General features: G+C 39.9%; 1 protein-coding gene across 3 annotated transcripts in view; it reads right to left on the reverse strand.

Moving 5' to 3' along the window:
* The window catches only part of PDE4D (phosphodiesterase 4D), a 564892-nt gene that overhangs the window by 291882 nt on the left and 249516 nt on the right, over positions 1-23494 (reverse strand). The window contains exon 1 of one of the 3 annotated variants that reach the window (XM_068422802.1): positions 18307-19469. The exons of the other annotated variants lie outside the window; for them this stretch is intronic. Within the exon in view, the coding sequence (XP_068278903.1) occupies positions 18307-18353 (47 nt within the window). The 5' untranslated portion in view covers positions 18354-19469. Of the gene's footprint in view, positions 1-18306; positions 19470-23494 lie in introns of those variants that run through there. 3 annotated transcript variants of the gene reach the window in all.

Below are 23494 nucleotides of genomic sequence, written 5' to 3' on the forward strand. Positions count from 1 at the left end.
CACCTTGATATGGAACAACTCCTATGGGACCATCCTATATAAAATATAACAGCTCAGAGGAAATGACAGCAATAAAGACACCTAAGATTACTACATGGCCTAGCATTTAGGGCAGGACTGTGGAATGGGAGAAAACCTAAATATAAGTCTTTGCATGCTTGGTGATATTTTTGGTAGATGAGGATGCCATCAAAACTATAAACTCTCATTTGAGCTTGGCAGACTGCTCCAGCACAGAACTACTCCGTCCTATGCACCACCTTTTTACATGTTGAAACTATTCATGCAATTTAAGACAAAATTGCTACTGATATTGACTGAAACCACATTTTCAAAGAATGCATTATTTACTAAAATGAGGTTAGATAACTTGGTACAAAAGTTTTCCACTGGTATCAATCCCATTTTCAAAGGTTTAAACGTCTTTTTGAACAATCTTCCTGAATCTACTATTAGATGAATAATCTATTTTGCTGATGGTTGCATCAATCTCTCTTTCCTTGTTTTAGTAACTTTAAGAAAAGTAGCTGATCACTAGCAATTTATTTTCAGTCAGGTAAATAAGGAATATATTATGTTAAAAATACAACATTAACAGTGAAAACAGAAAGATAACCCAAATGGGTATCAAAGGTAATTTTAAAAATACTTAAATGTTACATTTATATATTTTACATGTTACTTACATTACATATACAATGCGGGAACTATTTGAAATATACCCGTTGTATCACTAAAGCAATTCTACCAGATCCCTGTTGCTCCTGAAGTTTAGTCCTCAGAAATGAGCAGCAGTACTACTTAGTCATTACAAATACAGCAGACCCCGCAGATTACAATTTAGAGTTATCTTTCAGAATCACATCCAAAGATGATTTAAACTCCTAGAGTAACAAAAAAATGTAGTTACATGAATTTATTCACCAGAAAGAAACTTAAAAGTAGAAGGGACATTCTGGGTAACACAGTCTAGTTGACCTGCTGCCACAGGCTCCACGTCATACAACTCTTCACAGCTATTTTTAACATGCAACTGTCAATTACTTTCGTGCTTTTCTCCAGTATGCTATTGGAAGGCTGTTCCAGAGCCTCCCTTCTCTGATAGAGTTTAGGAGTACTCTAATTTCCAGCCTGAAGGTCCCAGTGGCCAATTAAACCCCATTGATTTGTTCTACTTTGCCAACACAGCTCTAACGGAGAAGTATTAGAAAATCCAGTAGAACTGTAGCTAAATCTGCCTAGCAGATGGTTTAACTTGCCCTTAAAACTCTGGAACGATAAAGGATCCACAAGCATGACATTTCTCTTACCATCTGAAGCACATCTTTATCAAGAGTTAACTTTTCTAAAATTTGGGGTTTTTTAAACAAGAATCCTCTTAGACTCTGCAGCCAACCATCTGCCCTTCTGCACGTATGTATCTAGAATACAAAAATTCGCTGACATTTGTCATTTAATTTCACAGTGCATAAGGAATTCTGATGTTCAGTAGTTGAAAACCTCTGTGCAGTAACAAAATATATTGCTGAAGACTTTGTATTCCCTATACGACTTGTTTCATTTATTTCCCTGTCCTGACTTCTAATGTAAACAAAAAGAATACAATGAAACAATGTATTTTTCTCCTGAAAAAGAAATTGCATCAATTCATAAAATTAAAAAAAAATTCCTTGATTCTAGCTTCCTAAAAGTCATGGCAGTCAGGTGAAGTCCCTGGTGACTGGAAAAAGGGAAACACTGCAGTCATTTTTAAAAAGGGCATAAAGGAGGACCTGGGATCTTACTCACCTGCCAGCCTCACCTCTGTGCCTGGGAAAACCACGGAACAGATGCTCCTAGAAGCTATGCTAAGGCACATGGAGGACAGGGAGGTGATCCGAGACAGCTAGAATGGCTTCACCAAGGGCAAGTCTTGCCTGACCGAACAAGTGGCCTTCTGTGATGGACTGACTACATGAGTGGACAAGGGAAGAGCTATGGATGTAATTTATCTGGCCTTCTGTAAGGCCTTTGTCATAGTCCCCCACAACATCCTTCTCTAAATTGGACAAATACGGATTTGATGGATGGACTGTTCAGTGAATAAGGAATTGGCTGGATGGCCACATCCAGTGAGTAGTGGTCCATGGCTCAATGTCTGGATGGAGATCAGTGATGAGTGGTGTACCTCAGAGGTCCATACTGGGACCAGTACTTTTTAATATATTCATCAATGACTTAGTGGGATCCAGTGCACTCTCAGCAAATTTGCAGATGACACCAAGCTGAGTGCTGCGGTTGACACGCATGAGGGACAGGACGCCAACCAGAGGGACCTCGATAAGCACAAGAAGTGGGCCCATGTGAACCTCAGGAAGTTTAACAAGGCCAAGTACAAGGTCCTGCACATGGGTCGGGGCAACCCCTGGTATCAGTACAGGCTGGGAGATGAAGGGATTGAAAGCAGCCCTGTGCAGAAAGACTTGGAGGTACTGGTGAATGAAAAGCTGGACGTGAGCCGGCGCAATGTGCACCTGCAGCCCAGAAAGCCAGCAGTGTCCTGGGCTGCATCAAACGAAGCGCGGCCAGCAGGTCGAGGGAGGTGATTCTGCCCCTTTACTCCGCTCTTATGAGACCCCACCTGCAGTACTGCGTCCAGCTCCAGAGTCCTCAGCACAGGAAAGACATGGACCTGTTGGAGCATGTCCAGAGGAGGGCCACAAAAATGATCAGAGGGCTGGAGCACCTGTCCTATGAAGAGAGGCTGAGAGAGTTGGGCTTGTTCAGCCTGGAGAAGAGAAGGCTCTGGAGACACCTTATTGCAGCCTTTCAATACTTAAAGGGGGCCTATAAGAAAGACTGGGACAGACCTTTTAGCAGGGCCTGTAGCAATAGGGCAAGGGGTAATGGCTTTAAACTAAAAGAGGGTAGATTCAGACTAGATATAAGGAAGAAACTTTATTATGAGCATGGTGAAACACTGGCACAGGTTGCCCAGAGAAGTGGTAGATGCCTCATCCCTGGGAACATTAAAGGTCAGGTTAGACAGGGCTGTAAGCAACCTGACCTAGTTGAAAACGTCCCTGTTTATGGCAGGGGTTTGGACTAGATGACCACTACAGGTCCCTTCCAACCCAAACCATTCTATGATTCTATGATTCTACATGCTTTCCATGTAGGATCCTGCAAGAGACTCAGAACACTAGACAAAATGTCTTCCTTATTCTTCTAGACATGCAAGCACATTTGCTCTTTCTTCACGGTATCCCCTAACAAATGTCAATGATAGTGCAAAACATACATGGATAAGAGTACAGGACACCAAAGTCTCTTTTGATATCAGAAATATGATACCTCTTAAAGCCTGTAGCAGTCACTGTTACTATGACAAATCTCATTCCAAATGCACTGCTGTTCTCAATTTATGTTCCTGAAAGCTAAAACTGATGCATCTTGAATACTCAGCATTTTTAGAGCACTTTGAGCACTGGTGAATAGCTAGGGAAGAAAAGTACGTTTCTCAGGAATTTATATATGCTTCTCATTATCTCATTCTGTATTTTCTGTAACTGACGGTTAAAACACAGTACATTTTCAGTAAGGAAAATATTATGATATCATGGTTGTTCTGACGAGGCTTTAAAGGTTTCCTGGTGCTTTCCAAATCCTTGCTGTTACGTATGCTGTTGATAATGAGAAAGAACTCACATAATGGGAAATAACGCAACTGGACTAGTCTGTCATATTGTAAGTGAATTCTTCTTTAAGAGTTCAATGGCAGTTTAAGCACTTAAGATCTAAATTAGGAGCTTTTGAAAATATTCAGAATATGATGTTAACAGCTGAAAATCTCTGGCTAAGAGAGATATGGGTTCATCATTACTGCAAACTCCATTCTGACTGCTTTTCTGTCCTGATCATTTCTTCAGGGATGATGCTTTGACTCTACTGTTTCTACACCCACGTGTATGCAACAGACTTCACTGGCTTCATTTTCACAGTACACCTGAACTGCAATAGTAAGTTGTTGCATGAAGAACATGAAGCTTAGCCACCTCCCTCTCCAGTGACCCACCCGCACCTACTCTGTTTGAGGGTACAGGAGGCAAGAAACGCTGAGCTGACAGCAACCTCTGCAAGGGCTTTGCCTGGCCAGCCGCTACCAGGAGCTGCATTGCCAGGACACAGAAGTCCTTCCCTCAGGGAGAGCACAAACTGAAGGCACTTTCTAACCAACACTGTTTTTTAAAAGAAATGAAGTTTTAAAGCTTCTATCCTCTATAATTTGATCGAAATCAGACAACAGGTTCCAAAGCTATAAAAGGGAGAAACAGATACATATGATCATGTAGGCCTCATTTCTTTAAGAAACCAGGAAAAAAATATAATCTCATGTATAAATAGTTATATATTCAAATGAGAGTCCCAAAGCAGTTCTTCCTGCCCAGCATTCTGCATCTGTTCCCTTGGTTAATATCCAGTAAAATACCTGTGAATATAAGGAAAGCAAGTGGTATTTCAGGAAAGCAGTTAACTTAAACTCACAGTCACAAGTGTGCTTATGTATTTTGTATGTTCAAAGTATCAAAATCTTTATTAAAAGTACTGCATAAGGAGATGAGCAGTCCTTTTTTTTCGGGGGTGGAAGATGGCAGAAATGAAACATGTCAGCAAAGGATGCAAAGAGAAAAACTGAAAATCTTGCAGTTATTACCCCATACATTTGTTTTTCTTAGTGTTTTCTTTTTAATACAGATGCCACTACCTATCTGATCAGAAATCTTTTCTAAATACAGGTACTAAAGGTAGATCCTGATACATTTTCATGTATTCTGTTTCAGGAAGTAGATTCATTTTGCCTCTCATATATTTTTTTTTAATATTGTATAATGAATGAAAAAAGTGCCCGAATATTCAATCTTATTGAAATCGCATGAACTGATGGTTCAAAAATGTACATTATGCAAAAACTCTTAAAACTTTTATTCATATTCACTTTGCAGGGGATAAGCAATGCTCTAAATCATCTCTCAAATTCTTCTACTTCATGGAACAAGCGCGTAAGCCTCTAGCTGGTACAAGCCCTACCTTATTATGACAACATCTGATTCCTGCTTGGTTGCAATTAACAGCCACATATTAGCACAGCTGCAGCTCAGCATGCATACCTTTTTGTGACTGTGATATTCCCAGTGGCAGTTACTTCACCACAAACCACATCTACTTGTAAAATGCAATCCTAGATAAAGAAATGTGATTAGGCTGTGACGATTATACAGCATATAGAGATCCCACTCTTGCTAAAGATACTATACAGCATATAGCTTACCAACATATGCTGCAATAATTTAAGCATCATAGCATTTAAAACTTGAAAATGTTTACTATATAGATGACCAACACAGCAGCTTAACTGTCTTTTTATCCAGCTATAACTTCCTAACAAACAAAGATGGTCTAATATCCCAACTAATCCCCCTGTTAAAATCTGCCTTATTGTGGAAAGGGTAATTTCAGTATTTGTGGGTTAGACATTCCAAATACTGTTGGATTAGAAAAACCAGCAGTCTTTAACTACTCTCCTTCTCTATGCAATTCCTAGGACTATTATACTTGCATGGGACAGATGAGTCTGGTACAGATACTCCAGGAGGGAGAGATCACTTTCTATGGCAATTATTCAAAGCGCTTAGGAAATTCTGTGGGGGGAACTGCATAGTTATCAGTGTAATTTTACCCTGAAGAGCATTCCAAGCACACTTAAAATCAAAATCCCAAACAGCAAAAGGGAAAGAAAAGGTATTTGTTGATTGGTAACCTTCACCAAATCTCCATTTCAAGATGTCTGTGTTGGAGTAAAGTCAAGGAAACTGCTCTCTCACAGCATTAGAGACAACCAGCAAGAAACGTGGAAGGGCTGAAAGTACATAAAAAAATAAATGGATGTAGAGCTGGGTATCTCTTGGCCTGTACATGAGAACAGCTTTTCTGTACGACACTACTCTAGCATTCAAGGAATTTATCTCCCACTTTTCTCCCAGGTGTAAATTTCTCCATACCTCAATATTGTAAGTACAAGGTGGGGAAAAGGATTATTTTTATTTCACCATGTCTGTTTGGTTTCTGACCTGTCTGGAAACTAGCTATTCTATCATCATTTTTGTTGCCTATTACCACAGCTTCTTTGTTTTATTTGGAGACTGGTAGAATGTAAGATACTACAAAGATGACATGATGGGATGCCAGATGAAAAAAAGTGTCATATAGTAGGACATATACTGGAGCCAAATACAGTGCAAGAAAATTAAATAGCGTGGTTAATTTGTCATATCTGTAATGGTTCAGACCCACTATTCACAAATTAAAATATTGAGGAAAGACAAAACACGAGAGCTCCACAGCAGTTATATGCCGTGTTCTTAGAGTAGTTCTATCATGAGATCTGTTGCATGAAATGATACTTTATAATGGGCAGGAAACATTGGAGTGATAGATTTCAAGAAGGTTGGTGAGAACTTTTGTGTCCTCCATGAGTTGAAAAACATCGATAAAATGCCTCTGAGTTTAATAATTAAATAAAGTATCTGAACTTGGAAATCTAAATTATTATTTAGATGCCTAAACATAAGTAAGCTGATGAGTTGATGCAATCAAATGCAAAGTTAAATATATTAAGTTCTCACACCAGTATTTTTTTTTAGTAAATAATTCTGCTGTCAGAGGATGGCATATGTACATTGTTATTTAACAATATACTAAATCCAACCTATTAATATTGCATTTTTTTTCCTTAATATGTACATTTTAGTTTAGTTGAGCATTGATCTCCATACATTTCTGAATGAATTTAGATACTGAATGTGACAGAATACCTGTCCCTCTGTCTCAAGTTCTGAGAGTAGGTATGGATGACATGCGTCATTTCTTTTTGAATTATTACACTTAGTCAATTAAAGAAGAATTATCCAAAAAAGTAATACTGTAAGATGACATTCTTAAATCCACAGTCCATGAAACCAAAATATCACAAATGGTCTAAGATGCATAAAAATCTTAGTCTTTGATGTGTTAAGATGATTTTTAATTGGTCAATATTTGGTCAATATCATCATTAACAACTAAAGTCCGGATTCACCAAACCAAACTTTCCCCTTAAAATAGCAGTCAAAACCACAGTTAACCCCCTATTTTTTATACGTCTCAAGTATTTAGCTGTACAATAAACGAAAATAATACTGTAATTAATCATTTGATAACTAAGATCTACTCACTTCCCTGAAGACACTGGTTGCCTATGAGACTATAGTCAGATACAAAGGCAAATGAAACCATTTTTTGAAATATTTCTTCCCTTGTATCCAGACACACATATCACCGGGATATATGAGCTTCTGCGCTTGATGCTTCTACTGTAACCAGAAAGGCTATTTCACCTTGAAGGTCTTGTTCAGTTCTGAATCTGCAATTTATATTACAAATGAGCTGTATTTTTTTCCAGTTTAAAGGAAGTTAAACTCTGACAACTTTAAATTGCTTGTGAATAACAGAGGGTACACTGATGTCACCAGAAAACAAATCACTCTTAAAAAACTTATGGTTTAAGAGCTCATCCTTTAAAATCTGCTCCAATAAATTTGTAAAGAAAAATAAATCCAGTAATAACATGGAATAAGACACATGAAAGAAATGCAGTATAAAATGTTATTACATAACATGGAATACCTTTTTTCTTAAAATGTTCTAAAGCTCATGTGATTGTTCAACTAGGCATAGAACTGACCTTAGAACTTCACCAAATAACTGTTTTGTCAAGCCCAACAACTTGTGAAGGACACACAAACTTTCCATTAGAGTTCCACCTATACCAGAAACATAAGTAACTGATTTAATCCTTAGCTACTGACAGCGTTAAAAATGTGTCTGTATTTCAGATCAAATACCAAAGACCATTTGTTAGTGGCTGAAATTAAGAATTTTGTAAGCGCTATACAAAACCATAAAATCAGAAGCTACATTTCATTGCACATGGAAAGAGTTAAAGGCATCTCTTCTCATCTCAGTAAGAATTATCTATTTTCCTGAAGGGGACAAGCTGTCATCTATCATATCAAAATAACCCAATTAAAATGAGACAATATGAAATAATACAATCTAAACCAACTGCTTCAGACAATTGAAAATATGAAGCCATGCTACTTTAGAAAAAAAATTAAACCTTCCACTTTTTTTGTAAAACTATTGAATAAAGTAATTCTGTAAAATTAAAAGTTGTGCTATAAGACGTCTAGAGATCCTCCTTTTGAGAGATTAACTAGGCTAACTAAAACTAAAAGAAACAGTTCCCTTCAGACAAGTGAATTTGAGACTCAGGTACACTGTTTCACTGTAGCTTTCCAGTGGCTGAATATCTTTAATATTCAGGCAATTATTTTAATCAGATCTCAACAGAAAAAGGGTTATTGCCTAAATAAGGCAAAATACTAATTTTCATACCATTTTCCCATACTCATCTTTAAAAACAGTAATAAATTCTCAAGGTAATCAACTTAGCCAATTTTAAAAGTAGAGAAATAAACATCCCTTCCTTCTGTTAATATTTTTACATGCTTTAGAATATAAATGGATCAGCCACTTTTTATTTTGTATGCTCCATTTTCCTATTTCCATGGAATGAGTCACCGAGGAAAATTATTGCATCTATTAACAGCTACTGACCAGTAGCTTTTACTGGAAATATTCTTGTATATTTTAATGGTTAAAATAAAAATTATCTTAAATCATTCTGCTATTATCAAAGAGTTAATCCAGTCATTAAAAAAATATCAAGCATCATGTATTCAGTTAAGGTTTCAGCAGACAATACTGACTTAACGTTAGCATAAAAATTGCCATTTAGCATAGTGTACAAGTGAAACCTAACTACTTCTGTTTTAATGAGATGAAACTACAATAAACCATAAATTACATTTGTTGACTAACCTTCTTCAGTTTTGTAATTGTCAGCTTTCAACATTTTTAGTGGTTCTTCTCTCCCCTCCATCTACTCCTCTCCCCGCCCACAAATACTACGTTGAAAATATCAAACAAAATAGAAAATAATAGAATCATAGAATGTCCTGAGTTGGAAGGGACCCACAGGGATCATCGAGTCCAACTCCTGTCCCAGCACAGGACAGCCCCAGAATTCACACCGTGTGTCTGAGGACATTGTCCAAACGCTTCTTGAATGCTCTCAGGATTGGCGCCATGACTGCTTCCCTGGGTAGCCTGTTGCAGTGCTCCACCACGCTCTGGGTGAAGAACCTTTTCCTAATATCCAACCTAAACCTCCCCTGGCATATCTTCCTGACTTTCCCTCGAGTTCTGTCACTGGTCACCAGGGTGAAAAGGTCAATGCCTACTCCTCCACTTCCCCTTGTGAGGAAGTTGTAGACCGCAATGAGGTCTCCCCTCAGTCTTCTCTTTTCCAAGCTGAACAGACCCAGTGATTTCAGCTGCTCCTCATATGGCTTCCCCTCTAAACCCTTCACCATCTTTGTGGCTCTCTTCTGGACACTCTCCAGTATCTTCATATCTTTTTTATACTGTGGTGCCCAAAACTGCACACAGTACTCCAGGTGAGGCCGCACCAGTGCAGAGTAGAGCGGGACAATCCCCTCCCTCAACCTGCTAGCACCCCAGGACACGGTTGGCCCTCTTGGCTGACAGGGCACACTGTTGGCTCATGTTCAACCTGCTGTTGACCAGAACCCCCAGATACCTTTCCGTGGGGCTGCTCTCCAGCCTCTCTTTCTCCAGTCTGTATGTACATCCAGGGTTGCCATGTCCCAGGTGCAAAATCCGGCACTTTCCCTTGTCAAACTTCATGCGGTTGGTGATAGCCCACCTTTCTAATTAATCTAGGTCTCTCTGTCGGGCCTCTCTGTCCTCGGGAGTGTCAACAGCTCCTCCCAATTTTGTGTCATCCGTGAACTTGGACATTAGTCCTTCAAGTCCTGCATCCAAATCATCAATGAAGATATTGAAGAGCACTGGCCCCAAGATGGATCCCTGAGGAACCCCACTACTGACCAGTCGCCAGCCAGATGTAACCCCATTTACTATAACTCTTCGAGCCCTACCCGTCAGCCAATTGTTCACCCATTGCGTTATGTGTTTATCTGGGTGTATGCTGGACATTTTTCCCAGGAGGATACTATGAGAGACAGTATCGAAACCTTTACTGAAATCCAAAAAAATTACATTGACTGTCTTCCCTTGGTCAACTAGGTGGGTAAGCTTGTCATAGAAAGAAATCAGATTTGTCAAACAGGACTTTCCCCTCATGAACCTGTGCTGGCTGGGACCAATGACTGCATTGTCTTTGAGATGTGTTTCAATAACTCCCACAATAATTTTGTCCATAATTTTGCCAGGCACCGAGGTGAGACTAACAGACCTGTAGTTACCAGGGTTATCCCTGTTACCCTTCTTGGAGATTGGGACAATGTTTGCCGACTTCCAGTCAACTGGGACTTCTCCAGATTCCCAAGAGCATTGAAAAATCATTGAGAGAGGTCTTGCTATGACATCAGCCAATTCTTTAAGTACCCTTAGATGAATCCCGTCATGCCCCATGGACTTGTAGGGATCCAGATGGAGCAGCAAATCCTGCACAAGTTCGGGGTTGATTTGGAGTGTATCATTCTCACAGTCATGGATCTCAGGCACGGGGCTCTGGGGGTCCCAGCACCCATCATCGGTGTTGAAAACCAAGGCGAAAAAAGCATTAAACCTCTCCGCTTTATCTACGTTCCTGTATGTGAGGTGACTATGCTTGTCGAGTAACGGGCCAATGTTTTTTCTAGCCTACCTTTTGCTACCAATATATTTTAAAAAGCCCTTTTTATTGTCCTTCACAGTACTGGCCAGCTTCAACTCTAGTTGAGCTTTGGACGCATGAATTTCCTCCCTGCAGTGGTGAACAGCATCTCTGTAATCCTCCCATGACGCCTGACCCTGTTTCCAGCAGTTGTACACTTTCTTTTTTTGCCTTAGTTCAAGCAGGAGATCCCTGCTCAGCCAGGCCGGCCTTCTGCCTTGTCTGCTTGACTTTTGACATTTTGGAATCTCTTGATCCTGTGCTCTTAGGAGCTGGTACTTAAAAAGTGACGAGCACTGATGGACCCTGGCCCCTTCAAAAGCTTCTTCCCAGGGAACCTTATTAAGTAGTTCCCTGAGCAGTCTGAAGTCTGCTCTCCTCATATCCAGAGTAGAGGTCTTGCTGGCAGCGTTCCCCCTGTTACCATAAATTTTAAACTTGACCACTTCGTGGTCGCTATGGCCAAGGCAGCCACCAATTGCCACTTTACCCACAAGACCCCCTCTGTTACCGAGCAACAGATTGAGGAAGGGCCCTTTCCTGGTCAGTTCCCTTAGCACCTGAAACAAGAAGTTATCGTCCAGATGGTTTAGAAATCTTCTGGACGTGTTTGTACCAGCTGTGTGGTATTCCCAGTTAACATCTGGCAAATTGAAGTCCCCCATAAGGACAAGGGCAGATGACTTGGATGCATCCCTTAGTTCCTTAAAGAAAACTCATCTGCATCATCATCCTGACTGGGTGGCCTATAGTAGGCTCCCACAACAACATTGGCTTTATTTGTCTGTCCTTTATTCCTTACGCAGAGGCTCTCAACTGTGCCATCGCCGACTTTAAGCTCCATACATACCAGCCCCTCCACTACATACAGTGCCACCCCGCTTCGCCTTGCCTGCCCTGCCTATCCCTCCTGAAGAACCTGTAACCATCCATCATGGCACACCAGTCACAGGACTCATCCCACCAGGTTTCACTTATGCCAATAATACCGTATCCCTGGGACTGGGACAGTGCTTCGAGCTCCTCTTGCTTGTTCTTCATACTGTGCGCATTGTGTAGAAACACTTCAAATCTTCATGCATAGACCTGGACAATTCTTTGGTTGTCTCCGAATGCCGAATACATGGATTTAATACATGGATTTCAAGTAAACCTGCTAATTTACTAGACTATTTAACACTATAATTTCTTTTCCCAGTAGAAGCCAAATCCCCATCCTCAAGTGAACCCATCTGTGAATGAAAGACCATATCCACTTAACTCAGGCCAGAATGTTTAGAAACAATGGAAGTACCCACAGAGCTACTTACAAAATACTTTGTAAATGAAACGCATAAATAATAAGTAATATTTCATCAACATGTTTAATGTAATAATAATAATTTTTTTTTTCTTCATTATTAAACTATTGTTTAAGAAGTAGAGGTGTAGAGTAATTTTTGCTGAGTCAAAGTGCAGGTACAGATCAACTCTTCCCAAAGAAGAAAAGGTGGCTCTTTGTAAGCAGGTAAGAGTGAAGAGACTATAGAGGAACTGCATGAACACTCAACAGGTATTTTATGAGTAAAAACAGCTTCAATTTAGTTTCTATTATTGTGACTTCAGTTTCCAAGAAGATATAAATCAGAATTATATCCAGAGACAGCAAGACTTTCTGCAAGTTTATAGGATCTGACAAGAAATAACTTGACTCTAACTTAGCCTGAAAATGACTGGTTAAAACATGTACTTCTAATGAGACATAGTGTTTCAAAGTGTTTTCACTCCGAATTAACAGGTAGTGCATCCAAAGGGCAGAAGTATGAAATAAGAATTACATTTACAGATCACATGCTGAGGACAGAAGAGCAAAAGGCAGGCCTTGGAAAGAGTTCACATTTCAAAGATACAAAAGTTTAGTTTGAATCAGTTGCAGTAATATAAGGAGTATACTGGTGATCTGAAAACGCAGGTTAGATGATCTCATTATTCTGGAACAACAGATTGAAATCCCAACAGGATATTCATCTCTCTAGGACACCCAATGTGAGCAATCTTGCCTGTGCAGACATTTTGCATGCAAAAGTGCCATAATTATTGCGTGGAAGATTATAAAGCACTTCACTGGTTAGGAATACAATTTACATATACAGATACGTCTCTAACCTACCCATCGGGATGTTGTCAGGCTTAGCTGACTAGTGTATCTGGAGAACTTTCAGTTTTTCACATGGAAATATTACAGAAAGTCAAAGCACTGGTAATATAAATTATAAAAAAAATAAACTGATAATGATGGTTGATGAGAAGCTCAACATGAGCCAGCAATGTGCACCTGCAGCCCAGAAGGCCAATCGCATCCTGGGCTGCATCAAAAGAAGCATGGCCAGCAGGTCGAGGGAGGTGATTTTGCCTCTCTACTCTGCTCTTGTGAGACCCCACCTGCAGTACGGCATCCAGCTCTGAGGCCCCCAAGATAAAAAGGACATGGACCTGTTGGAGTAAGTCTAGAGGTGGGCCTCGAAGATGATCAGAGGGCTGGAGAACCTCTCCTGTGAAGACAGGCTGAGAGAGTTGGGCTTGTTCAGCCTGAAGAAGACAAGGCTCCGGGGAGACCTTCTAGCAGCCTTCCAGTATCTGAAGGGGGCCTACAGGAAAGTGGGAGAGGAACTTTTTGCAAGGGCATGTAGTGATAGGATGAGGGGGAATGGTTTTAAACTGAAAGAGGGTAGATTTAGATCAGATATTAGGAAGAAATTCTTTCCTGAGAGGGTGGTGAGACACTGTAAGAGGTTGCCCAGAGAAGTTGTGGATGCCCCTTCCCTGGCAGTGTTCAAGGCCAGGTTGGATGGGGCTTTGAGCAACCTGATCTAGGGGAAGGTGTCGCTGCCTGTGGCTGGGGGGTTGGAACTAGATGATCTTTAAGGTCCCTTCCAACCCAAACCATTCTATGATTCTATGAAACTCTTGCCCTATCTGTAAATAGTAGAAAAATTTTCATCTCTTCACTGATATTCAGCATGCTGAATGCTGGTTAGGTGCCACCAGACAGATAACGTGTTAGAAATATAAAGGAAAAGGCAATCGATACCTTAAAATGAAACTCTTTTGTTTCATTCAGTATCTTACCACCTCTTACTACACTCTTCCTAAATTGAGCAATAAACTTCAACAATGCCTGAAGGAAAGTAACACCTGTCACTGAGCATAAGAAAACAGAGAATAAGGTGACCTTTCGTACTTAGCGGTATTGTGAAAATGTAATGGCCACAAAAGATTAAACAAAATTCTTTGGTCTTAAAAAGATTTCTTCTTAAGTTTAAGAAATCATGATTTTTTTCCCCCAAAATTCAGGTTCAAATCCAGATTTCCAAAGCAAGAACTGAGGTATGCCTCAACAGTTTTTCCGTTAATATCTTAAGTGTAAAAAATCTAAAAACTAGTTAAATTATGTGCTGAAAAGCAGTTCAGAAGGATGCGTTTTTCTTCCCCCACTACAAAATACACAAAATTTTCTAGAACAAGCAAATGAGTAAATATATGCATGAAACGTGTCATCCTGGTTTGGGTTAGAAGAGGAAAGTTATGTCCTAAGATAATGAAAATTTTATTTCATGCATTAGCATTAAGATCTTCATTTTCCATTAGTTTTTTTCGTAGTTACATATTGTCCTAGTGTCACAAAATGGAAGAACATGCATAACAATGGAAAGCCAAACCATTTTTGGATGGCTGAAAACCATGTGGGATTCTATAAAATGTACAAATAAACAATTTAGTATCATTATTTTAGAATACTGGCAAAAACAGAAGACAGAAGCTTATTAACAATTGCATTCATTCAGGGATTTACTAAGGTGCTTTTCAAAAAGCTAGTTAGTCATCAAATTAATCTGAAGCAAAGGATAACATGTATAACCATGCATACACATCATTTTGCATTAAAGTACACTGAACAATAATGATCAAATCAAATAAATATAGTGGGATTAAAAAGGAACCAAGAAAGGATTTTTTTTTCTTTATTCACTGCCTTGGTAACCAAATTAAATTTCATTCAATCTTAACAGGCCAAAAGTTGGCAGAAAAGGATGGACAGTCACAGGTTTTTGATTCTGAAAAGTGTATTCACCTTGGATTAATTTCATATCTTTACTAGTTTAAAGACAGATATCCTTGAAGACAGGTTTTTCACTTCTATTTTTCCTATGGTAAAGCTAAAAGGCCTGTGCAATATTTTGTTTACACAATTAGGCAAGTCAAAATTGAATACTATGTTTATCTCTCTTTGGTTTGGCATCAAAAAGGCAGATAAAATGTAATGGAAATGGAAGCTAGGTTATATAATTCAGCAGTAAATGTTTCTAAAATTGTTTTCAGTGTGAATGGCAGTAAGCTGCATATTGTTAATACATAATTTATGTTGTGTATTGTGTAATGTGGTAAGTAGTTATAAAATCCTACTCCTCCTTCTATCATCACAAATGTTTCTCACTATTGCTGGGACTAACTTCATCCTCACCCAGGACATCACTTGACCCAGCCACTGCATCCCTTTAATCATATGTATTTTGTATTTGCTTCTCTACAATCCAAACTGCTTGAAACCGCTTCCGACAAAACATCTCTTTTTTGTCTACTCCAGTCTCAGTTTTATATGCCCTTTACAATCCATTCAGATTACAGCTACCCTTGTCTTTCTTAGTTGTGCTCCCATTCGTACTGCCTGGGAACATGTATATTCTATGGCTGCTTTTTGCCAGTAGTCAGTTCCTACTTACTACTTACATTACCAGGAGAGTTCAGATACTGGAATTCTCACTACACTTCCAAAAGCTAACAAGTTCACATTCAAACCCTACTTTCAGGGCCATCACTTTCTGGCTATTCTTTCCCTAAACCCACACAGAAGACCAAACATGAAAAACACGTCCACCCCTGTGACTGGTTACACAACACTAAAATCCTGGACATCTGAAACAATAAATTATATTGCAGAAGGATTAATTTTTTATCCCATTCGACCCTTCCTCCCCATATTCCATGTGAGATGAACAGGAACTAGCACATGAAGGCATAGTGCATGTCTCTAAGGTACAGAAAATACCTTAAAAAAGCAACACCTCTAAGGCACAGAAAATTATTACTCTTACTTCCGAAATACTTGGTTCTGTATGCATGTAAAGGTTCCAAAAATTACAAGGTATATGATGCTGGCCACAAAACACCTTTGATGTGTTGCATCAGCACTGGGGAAACATTATTACAGATGATCAACTAGTATTTGTACCAAACAAACACAAAACTAATTGGGTCCCATGAAAGATATCCTTTCCTTTATCTTCATTATCATCCTTTTATGGACATCTGAAAGTAGCACAAGGGGAGGGTATACACATATAGGAGACTTTTCTTTGTGCCAATTCCTATCCACAATAGAAAAGGTTGGCATACCTTATAGGCAATGCATGGGTTTGTGAAGGTTCAGAATTAAAAGAAAAGCTATGACTGGCAACTTAAAACCCTGGCACCCACAAGTGCTCCTCACAGACCTACTGTAGCATGAATAAGCAAATTTGCCAATTATCTGAGCGTTGAGACAAACAACAGCATGCTAAAAACATTTCCGTGCTAAATTAAGGTCTACGATACGGTAAGCACAAACGTAGGCATGGCACAGTTTGCATTCAGTTAAAATAGTAAACGTGGAACACATCATTATCTTCACGTATCTTCCCAGCAAACACTTCTGCCAGTCTTCCCTAGAGAAGGGGTTCACGTACTGTGGCAGGCAGCAAGGGGCTGGCGAGGAGTACACAGGGAAACCAGGTAACTGCCCTTTAGAGAAGCTTAATAACAGTCTGTTTGTTCCAAACCCCTTTCAGTAGACTCCAGGGTCCATGGCTGAAAACCGCTTAGTAAGAAGATGAACCCTGGGGGTGAAAACATGCTTAAAGTAATTTCTTTAATTTATTAAATGCAGAAGTAGGCCAGATTCTTAGAAGAAAATGGGAACGGTCTCTCTGTTAGGTGCGGGCTGCAGCACCCTTTCCAACACACTTTGCTACATGAACCGCCAAAACAGAAACACGGAATACTTTCAAGATCACGTTATTCTTTTTTTTCGGTGACATGGTTTGAATTCGGCTCTAAAAAGATTTCACGTAGGCCAAAGTGGTCTTATGGAAAGGTAGAATAAAATGTAATTAAAAAAAAACCCTGACAGATGCCCTCAAAGCAGCGCGTGCCCACTAACCGCGCACCGACACCCCATCACCCGCACCCGCGGAGCCGGCGGCGCCCGCCCCGCCCCCCGCGTGACGCGCGGCTCGCGCCTCCCGCCATTGGCTGCGCGCGGGGCCGCCGGCGCCTCCGGCCGCTGACACCGGTCTGACGTCACCGGCGGCGCTGGCGGGCTGCGGGGGCGCGGCTGCCCCAGCGCCGGCTCGAACACAGCCCGGACACGCCAGCGAGGGAACGCGGCTGTCACAGCTTCGCTAACGCGCTTCCCGGGGAAAATCCTTTCCCAGGCGAAATCCTCTCTCAGGCTTCCCTGCGGATCAGCTGCATGCGGAGGCTCACACAAGCTAAGCGCAAATCTGTCAGACGTGCACCCTGAAGCCAATCCCTCAGCTTGAATGCGATCTTTTTTTTTATTTAAATGAGCTTCCATAATATGTTTTCTTCTAATATTTCGAAAAGCCTCAATATTTACCCAAAGAGCACAAGTTTTCTGTGGGAATATTTTTGCTTTAGCTAATCATATTCATTAAGCAGTGATCAAGACATTAATTCCTACATCAGGAGCAAGACGTGACGCAACAACCACTAGTCGAATTTATAAGCAAGTTAACTGCACTATATTGCAAAGAAAGTTACAGAGAAAGATTTTTCAGTGAGCAAGAACTATAGATGCCTGTGGTTCAAAGAGGAAACAGATGTTTTAAGGATGATAAAGGGATTTTCATGCTATATGATTGTCTTCCGAACAGCCACATTTGAGAATCTACTATACAAATGCATTTATTAAAGATTACTGAATTATCATACGAATGAGCATTTTTTCCTGTTTTCAGGTCACTTGAATGTATATAAATAAATAAATTCTGGGACAAACAACGCAGTATCATAGGCGGGAAAATACGTCTTCATTATTTCCTTCAAGTCAGGCTAAGAAAGAAATGAGAAGTGCTCCTTTGATACATGAAGAAAATAACGTCTCCCCGCTCAAAAGGCTTTTATAATGTAAGAAAACATGACCATAACAATACAATTTTTATGACTTGTCTGTTTCATAAAGGCAAAGGAGTGCCAAACTCACATTACTTCATCACTACTATCTCTGCAAGATTTTCATTTTTCTCACAGCCCGGTTCGTCCTCATTTGACGTCAATGTAGGGAAAAACATAGCATCTGGTAGTTGCCACAGTATTTTGCAAACAAGCATTTTGAGTTTAACAATCTGTAATATGTATTGATTACTCACCATATCCATGAGTGCCTCCTAAAGGGGAAATTATTCACATGCATCATGTTCACAGATCTTCCAACATCAGTGTTTTCCTTGTCAGACAGATTTATCTGTTATGGTATTCATAGATGCATTCCAGAACAACTGCATGAGCAGTTAACAGCAGGGATTATTGCAAGAATTACTGTAATCCACAAAAATAAAAATTCCCAGGATCCGAAGAAAGACTTCTCCACAGGGTTTTCTAGGTATATGTCCATCCATTTATGCATCACTTGCTACTTAAAAAACATTAAACTAATCAGTACACAGAAACTGTTACAACAATGCCAACAGTTTGCCTTGATAAAAATCCAAGTGCTTTGACTGTGAATTAAAGCATCTTCATATGCAGCATTTTGGACAGTTGGAAGAGGTTAGTCAAAAGAGTTTCTTGTCATCCATGCCAAATCAGTGGTTAGGGGGAGATGTGTAACTTCAGATTGCTTTGACATGTTCAGAAATGAATATTGCTTTTTCTTCTTTCTTAGACACATATTCATCAGTGATCACTTTAATGCAGTTTTCCTTTCTTACAAGCCCAGGGAACAGGGTGATGTTTAATAGCCATGTACAACAAACCCAAACTTCTTTCTGAATTCGATACTGTGGGTTTATTTCTTCAGCTAAGAAAGAAGGACAGGACTCCATAGGACAGGACTACAGTTAGATACCATCACGAGATACGATCATATCGTGACCACATTCATTTTTGCTGTCCAACCCCATAATAAGGCTGCCTGCTCCCTTTAAGTAAAATGACTAAGCTATCGACTCACTGCAGAACCTGGTTCTGTTTTGATGTTATACTGTATATAAAACCACGTGCATCAATTTCTACGTTGCAAAAATGAAAGTAAAGCTTTAAGTCCCGTGTTACCTAAGCCTTCGTTTTCTGCTGTCCTTTTTCCCCAATTCTGCTCCCCGATAGTAGTTATCACTCCTGATGCGCCGGTAAATATCCTCAAGCCCAAGCTAAAGAGCCGGCGCGGCGTATATTTTGAAGCGACGCAGGCAACAGGCTCTTGCTTCCTTTTCCTTGACAAGAATTTCCAACCTGCCCCTGGGGCTCCTCGTATCCTCGCCCCGCGGCAGCTCCGGACGCCGGCGGGTCGGGTGTCACTCACTCTGCAGCAGCCGGGGCCGGCTGCGGCGCGGCTCTGCCGGGCGGAGGCTGCGCGGCCGTCACGGGGCCCCTCTAGGTGGGTTCTCCTGACGCAGCGCGTCCCGCCCTGCCGCGGGTGGAGGGGGAGGACGGGGCGCGGGGGCAGAGCAGAGCCCCCAGCCTGCCTCCAGACAGCCCGCTTCCCTCGGGGGGCTGAAAGCGAGGAAGGCTTCGCGTGGAAGTGCGAAACAGTATCTGTAGGAAAAGATACATGTAAGACACAGAGTTCACCGCGTTGATCTCTGCTGGGAGGTGAAGGATTTCTAGGCGAGCTTTTACGCTTCAGCGCGCCCAGGCCACGTATGGTTCGCTTGCCATTCTTTTCGAATGGTTTAGGCTGCGCTAAGATTTTTTTGAACTTCAAACGACCCCTCGCCCTTTTGGACAGGAAATCCTGCAGTATGGGAGCCAGCTGCAACTTCAATGACATTAAAACATGTGATAAGACTGTGTGTTTGATTAGGGTGTGGGTGGATTTGGGAGTAACGTGATGAGACACTGCACTGCACATTTTTATAGATCCTATTTCTGTAAGCTCAGTTCTGTTGCTGTCACAGCTCTATTCTACAATACCTCAAATTAGCCCTAGTACAGTTGATGCCACTCTGGACGAAGAATAAAATATTAAACTACTTGAATGTCACAATGTGTTGACAGTGAAATAGTATTTATTTCAATTCAGTAATAAAAAGGGAGCCTGTACTGCTGCACACATTTGTATATTACTGTACTCTGAAGACTTGGAGCACTAAAATACAACAGATTACAAAATTTAAAGGGGCTGTAGCATCATTTATGTCCTACTACTCTATGCAGAAGGCTGGGATTTCTTTTTTCATTTAAATACAACCATGATAGAAAGCAGACAGTGAGAGTTATAAATAGTGAGACTGAAAACTAGCCTTTTCTCATTAAGAACTTACAAAACAAAGTATATAATAATGTTCAATAAAGGTAGGTATTCAGTATAACTTTTAAAAGGACCACGTATGCCGTTATAACTGTTACGACATGTTCATGCTTTATGTAAAAAGCAAAAAGCACCAGCCTTCATTCACGCCATCACTTTGGGAATTTATACTAGAGACATTTGAAAAGAATACAAACAGAACTGTAAAAACTGCAAAGTTGTGTGATTAATCTGAATATGAGAAAACATTACATTAACTAATCCAGTTGTCTATGGCTTTCTCAAGGCTAGATCCTCTTACTATGAAATATTAACTACACCAAATGCTACACAAATCTGCACCATCATTATTATTTCATATTGCACTTACCTAACTGCATACTTGCCTGATCATCTATGGGCACTGACATTTTCAACACCAGGCTTAATTAATGCCTTGTACTATCTTGAGAAAGAGCTTCTCAACACTGACCTGGCACCTAACGCATTTGAAATCTGTGAATGAATCTATTCTACATGTATATGCCAGTTTATCTAGTTTTCTCTAGTATTAAGATCAGCACAAAGCGTAGAACCCTTTGACTCAACTGATTTCATTCAGAAGCAGAGTAGCAGGAGAGTAGGTGTATATAAACTTACTACACAGCATTACAAACCAGTTAAAGAACTCACCAACAAAGTGGAATACACAATATATAGGCTTATATATGAGCAGGATTAATTAAAGCCAGAAACTTTAACCAGTAAAGGATTTTTGTTACATTTCCAGTATAGGCTGACTTAGGAAATTCTTCCAGTTCAAGCCTATAATAGTTTGCTAATCAGTTCACTTTGAAAAAAAAATGCAACCGGTAAAAACATTTAGTGACATTAACTTTAGTGGCATCATTTTTTTTGACCAGATAAGTATTTTGGCATGTCAGTTCCAATTCAGATTCACCAAGTTCTTTGAAAAAGTAGTTCAAGCACAATTTCAGTTCAAGAAAAAAAAAAAAAAAAAGATAAAACAGAAAAAAGCAATTCAAAGCAGATTTATCTTTGATTCCTTGGTTCTCTTACCAGGACAGTGCTCTGATCATTAGAATTTAGGCTATAGGAAGGTCTAGTACATCTTCCCCATTCATGCAGGATCTAGGCTAGGCATAAAGAAGCTGAAGAGAGAACGACAGAGACACAAACAGGAGTCTGCAAGTGATAATGGCTCTTCCCTGAGATGGAGGGATCCCAGATTCCAGTCTCTTCTACAAGGTCTCCTTCAGAATTTTCCACTAAAATTAATTAGGTAATGGACAAAGTGTGTTTGTAGCAGGAACCAGATTATCTGGAAGCACTTCTCACTTCCAAATAAATAGTCACATTAGACTACAGAGTAAGGATCTATCCTCTTTCTCTCTTTTACTGGTCTTGGGAATCTTGCATTTCTGACTGCCCAATGAAACATCTAAATAGGGAGGAGTGAAGAGTATGTCCTATAAACCTTGTTTTTAATTAGCCTGATAACAGTGCAAAATTGTGAACACCTTTCTATTCTGTTCTTTGGGTAGCAGAACCAAAGAGAGGATTATTTGCATCTCCATTTCTTCCACACAGTCTTCCTCCCACAGCACTCAGCTTTTCAATTACTAATGATATCAGAAAATTTACTTAAGAATTGACTAAGGTCTGTGTCTCTTAAACTGAAGTCTATAGAGCGTATTCTTTGTCTCTTGTCATAGCTGCAAATGCACTAGCAGACACCAGAGGAAGAGTTTACCTTGTGACATTTCTGATCATGATCATAGAATCATAGAATGGTTTGGGTTAGAAGGCACCTTTACAGGTCATCTAGTCCAGCCCCCCTGCAATGAGTGGGGACATCTTCAACTAGATCAGATTGCTCAGAGCTCCATCCAACCTGACTGACCTTGAATGTTTCCAGGGACGGGACATCTACCACCTCTCTGGCCAACTTGTGCCAGTGTCTCACCACCTTCATCGGGAAGAATTTCTTCCTTATGTCTAGTCTGAATCTACCCTGTTTTAGTTTAAAGCCATTACCGCTTGTCCTGTTGCTACAGGCCCTACTAGATGATGATAGTGCTAAGAGAGGTAAGAACTGCTGTTCTACCAGTATCAGATTTTTACTATAAAAATCAACAAAACCAATGAAAATATGTAATACAAACCATACAGATCATGAGAAACAAACTGCACCTGGGGCATATAGAACTACCATTGTATGCTGAGTACAAATTTTCTGAAGAGATTGGTTTAAGTTACTTTTGATTTTGACAAAAAGGGGCAAAAAAAGTCATTGAATCAAATATTTTGGTGACAATACAATAACATACAGGGCATAACATGTATCTAGGAAGGTAAAGCTAATGCTTAAAGAAATGCTTAACAGCCAGCTCTTAATGTGAGTACACAGAATTTCATCCGCGTCACTGCTAAATAGTGATAATGACCGATGGTAACTTTTTTGAGACAGTATGCAAGATGAGCTAGTGACTTCAACCAGTCGATTCTGGGCAAGTATTAACAAAAAAACCTTATCAAACTTAGTAATTGTATAAAAAGTCTCAAAATGCCCTCCACGAAATGTATGGTTGTGGAGCCTGAAATATGCTACCAGTGACAAGGAGGGTTGACTGAGATCACGTCTGAGGTACGTGATAGAGGCTAATGAAAGAAACATGTTGCTAACATAAATATTGCACAGACAATATTGCACTTCCTTCAGAAGGAACATCCAAATAAAAATTCTTTTAAAGAAAAATAAGGCAAAACATGGCATTTTTGCATGAATTTTTTTAAAACCAGTACAGAGATTGCCCAAAACAAAAGGAAAGAACTAAATAAAAATGAACAGTCACTTAAATGTTAATATTGATTCATCTGCAATATTATGAATATGTAATGTATGGATGTGACAATTCCCCAGACTTGGAAATAATTTCTATAATTTAAGTGTTAGCATCCCTTTATTATTTATAAATTTTCCATGAAAGCCATATAGATTAAAAAAATCAACTTAATCAATGAAGTGGTAAGAAATGCATCCCACTGCCTACAGTTAAAGAAAATCATCCAAATGATAGGTCTTTAGT

The sequence above is a fragment of the Nyctibius grandis genome, chromosome Z, assembly GCF_013368605.1.
Source record: "Nyctibius grandis isolate bNycGra1 chromosome Z, bNycGra1.pri, whole genome shotgun sequence".
NCBI classification, from domain to species: Eukaryota; Metazoa; Chordata; class Aves; order Nyctibiiformes; family Nyctibiidae; genus Nyctibius; species Nyctibius grandis.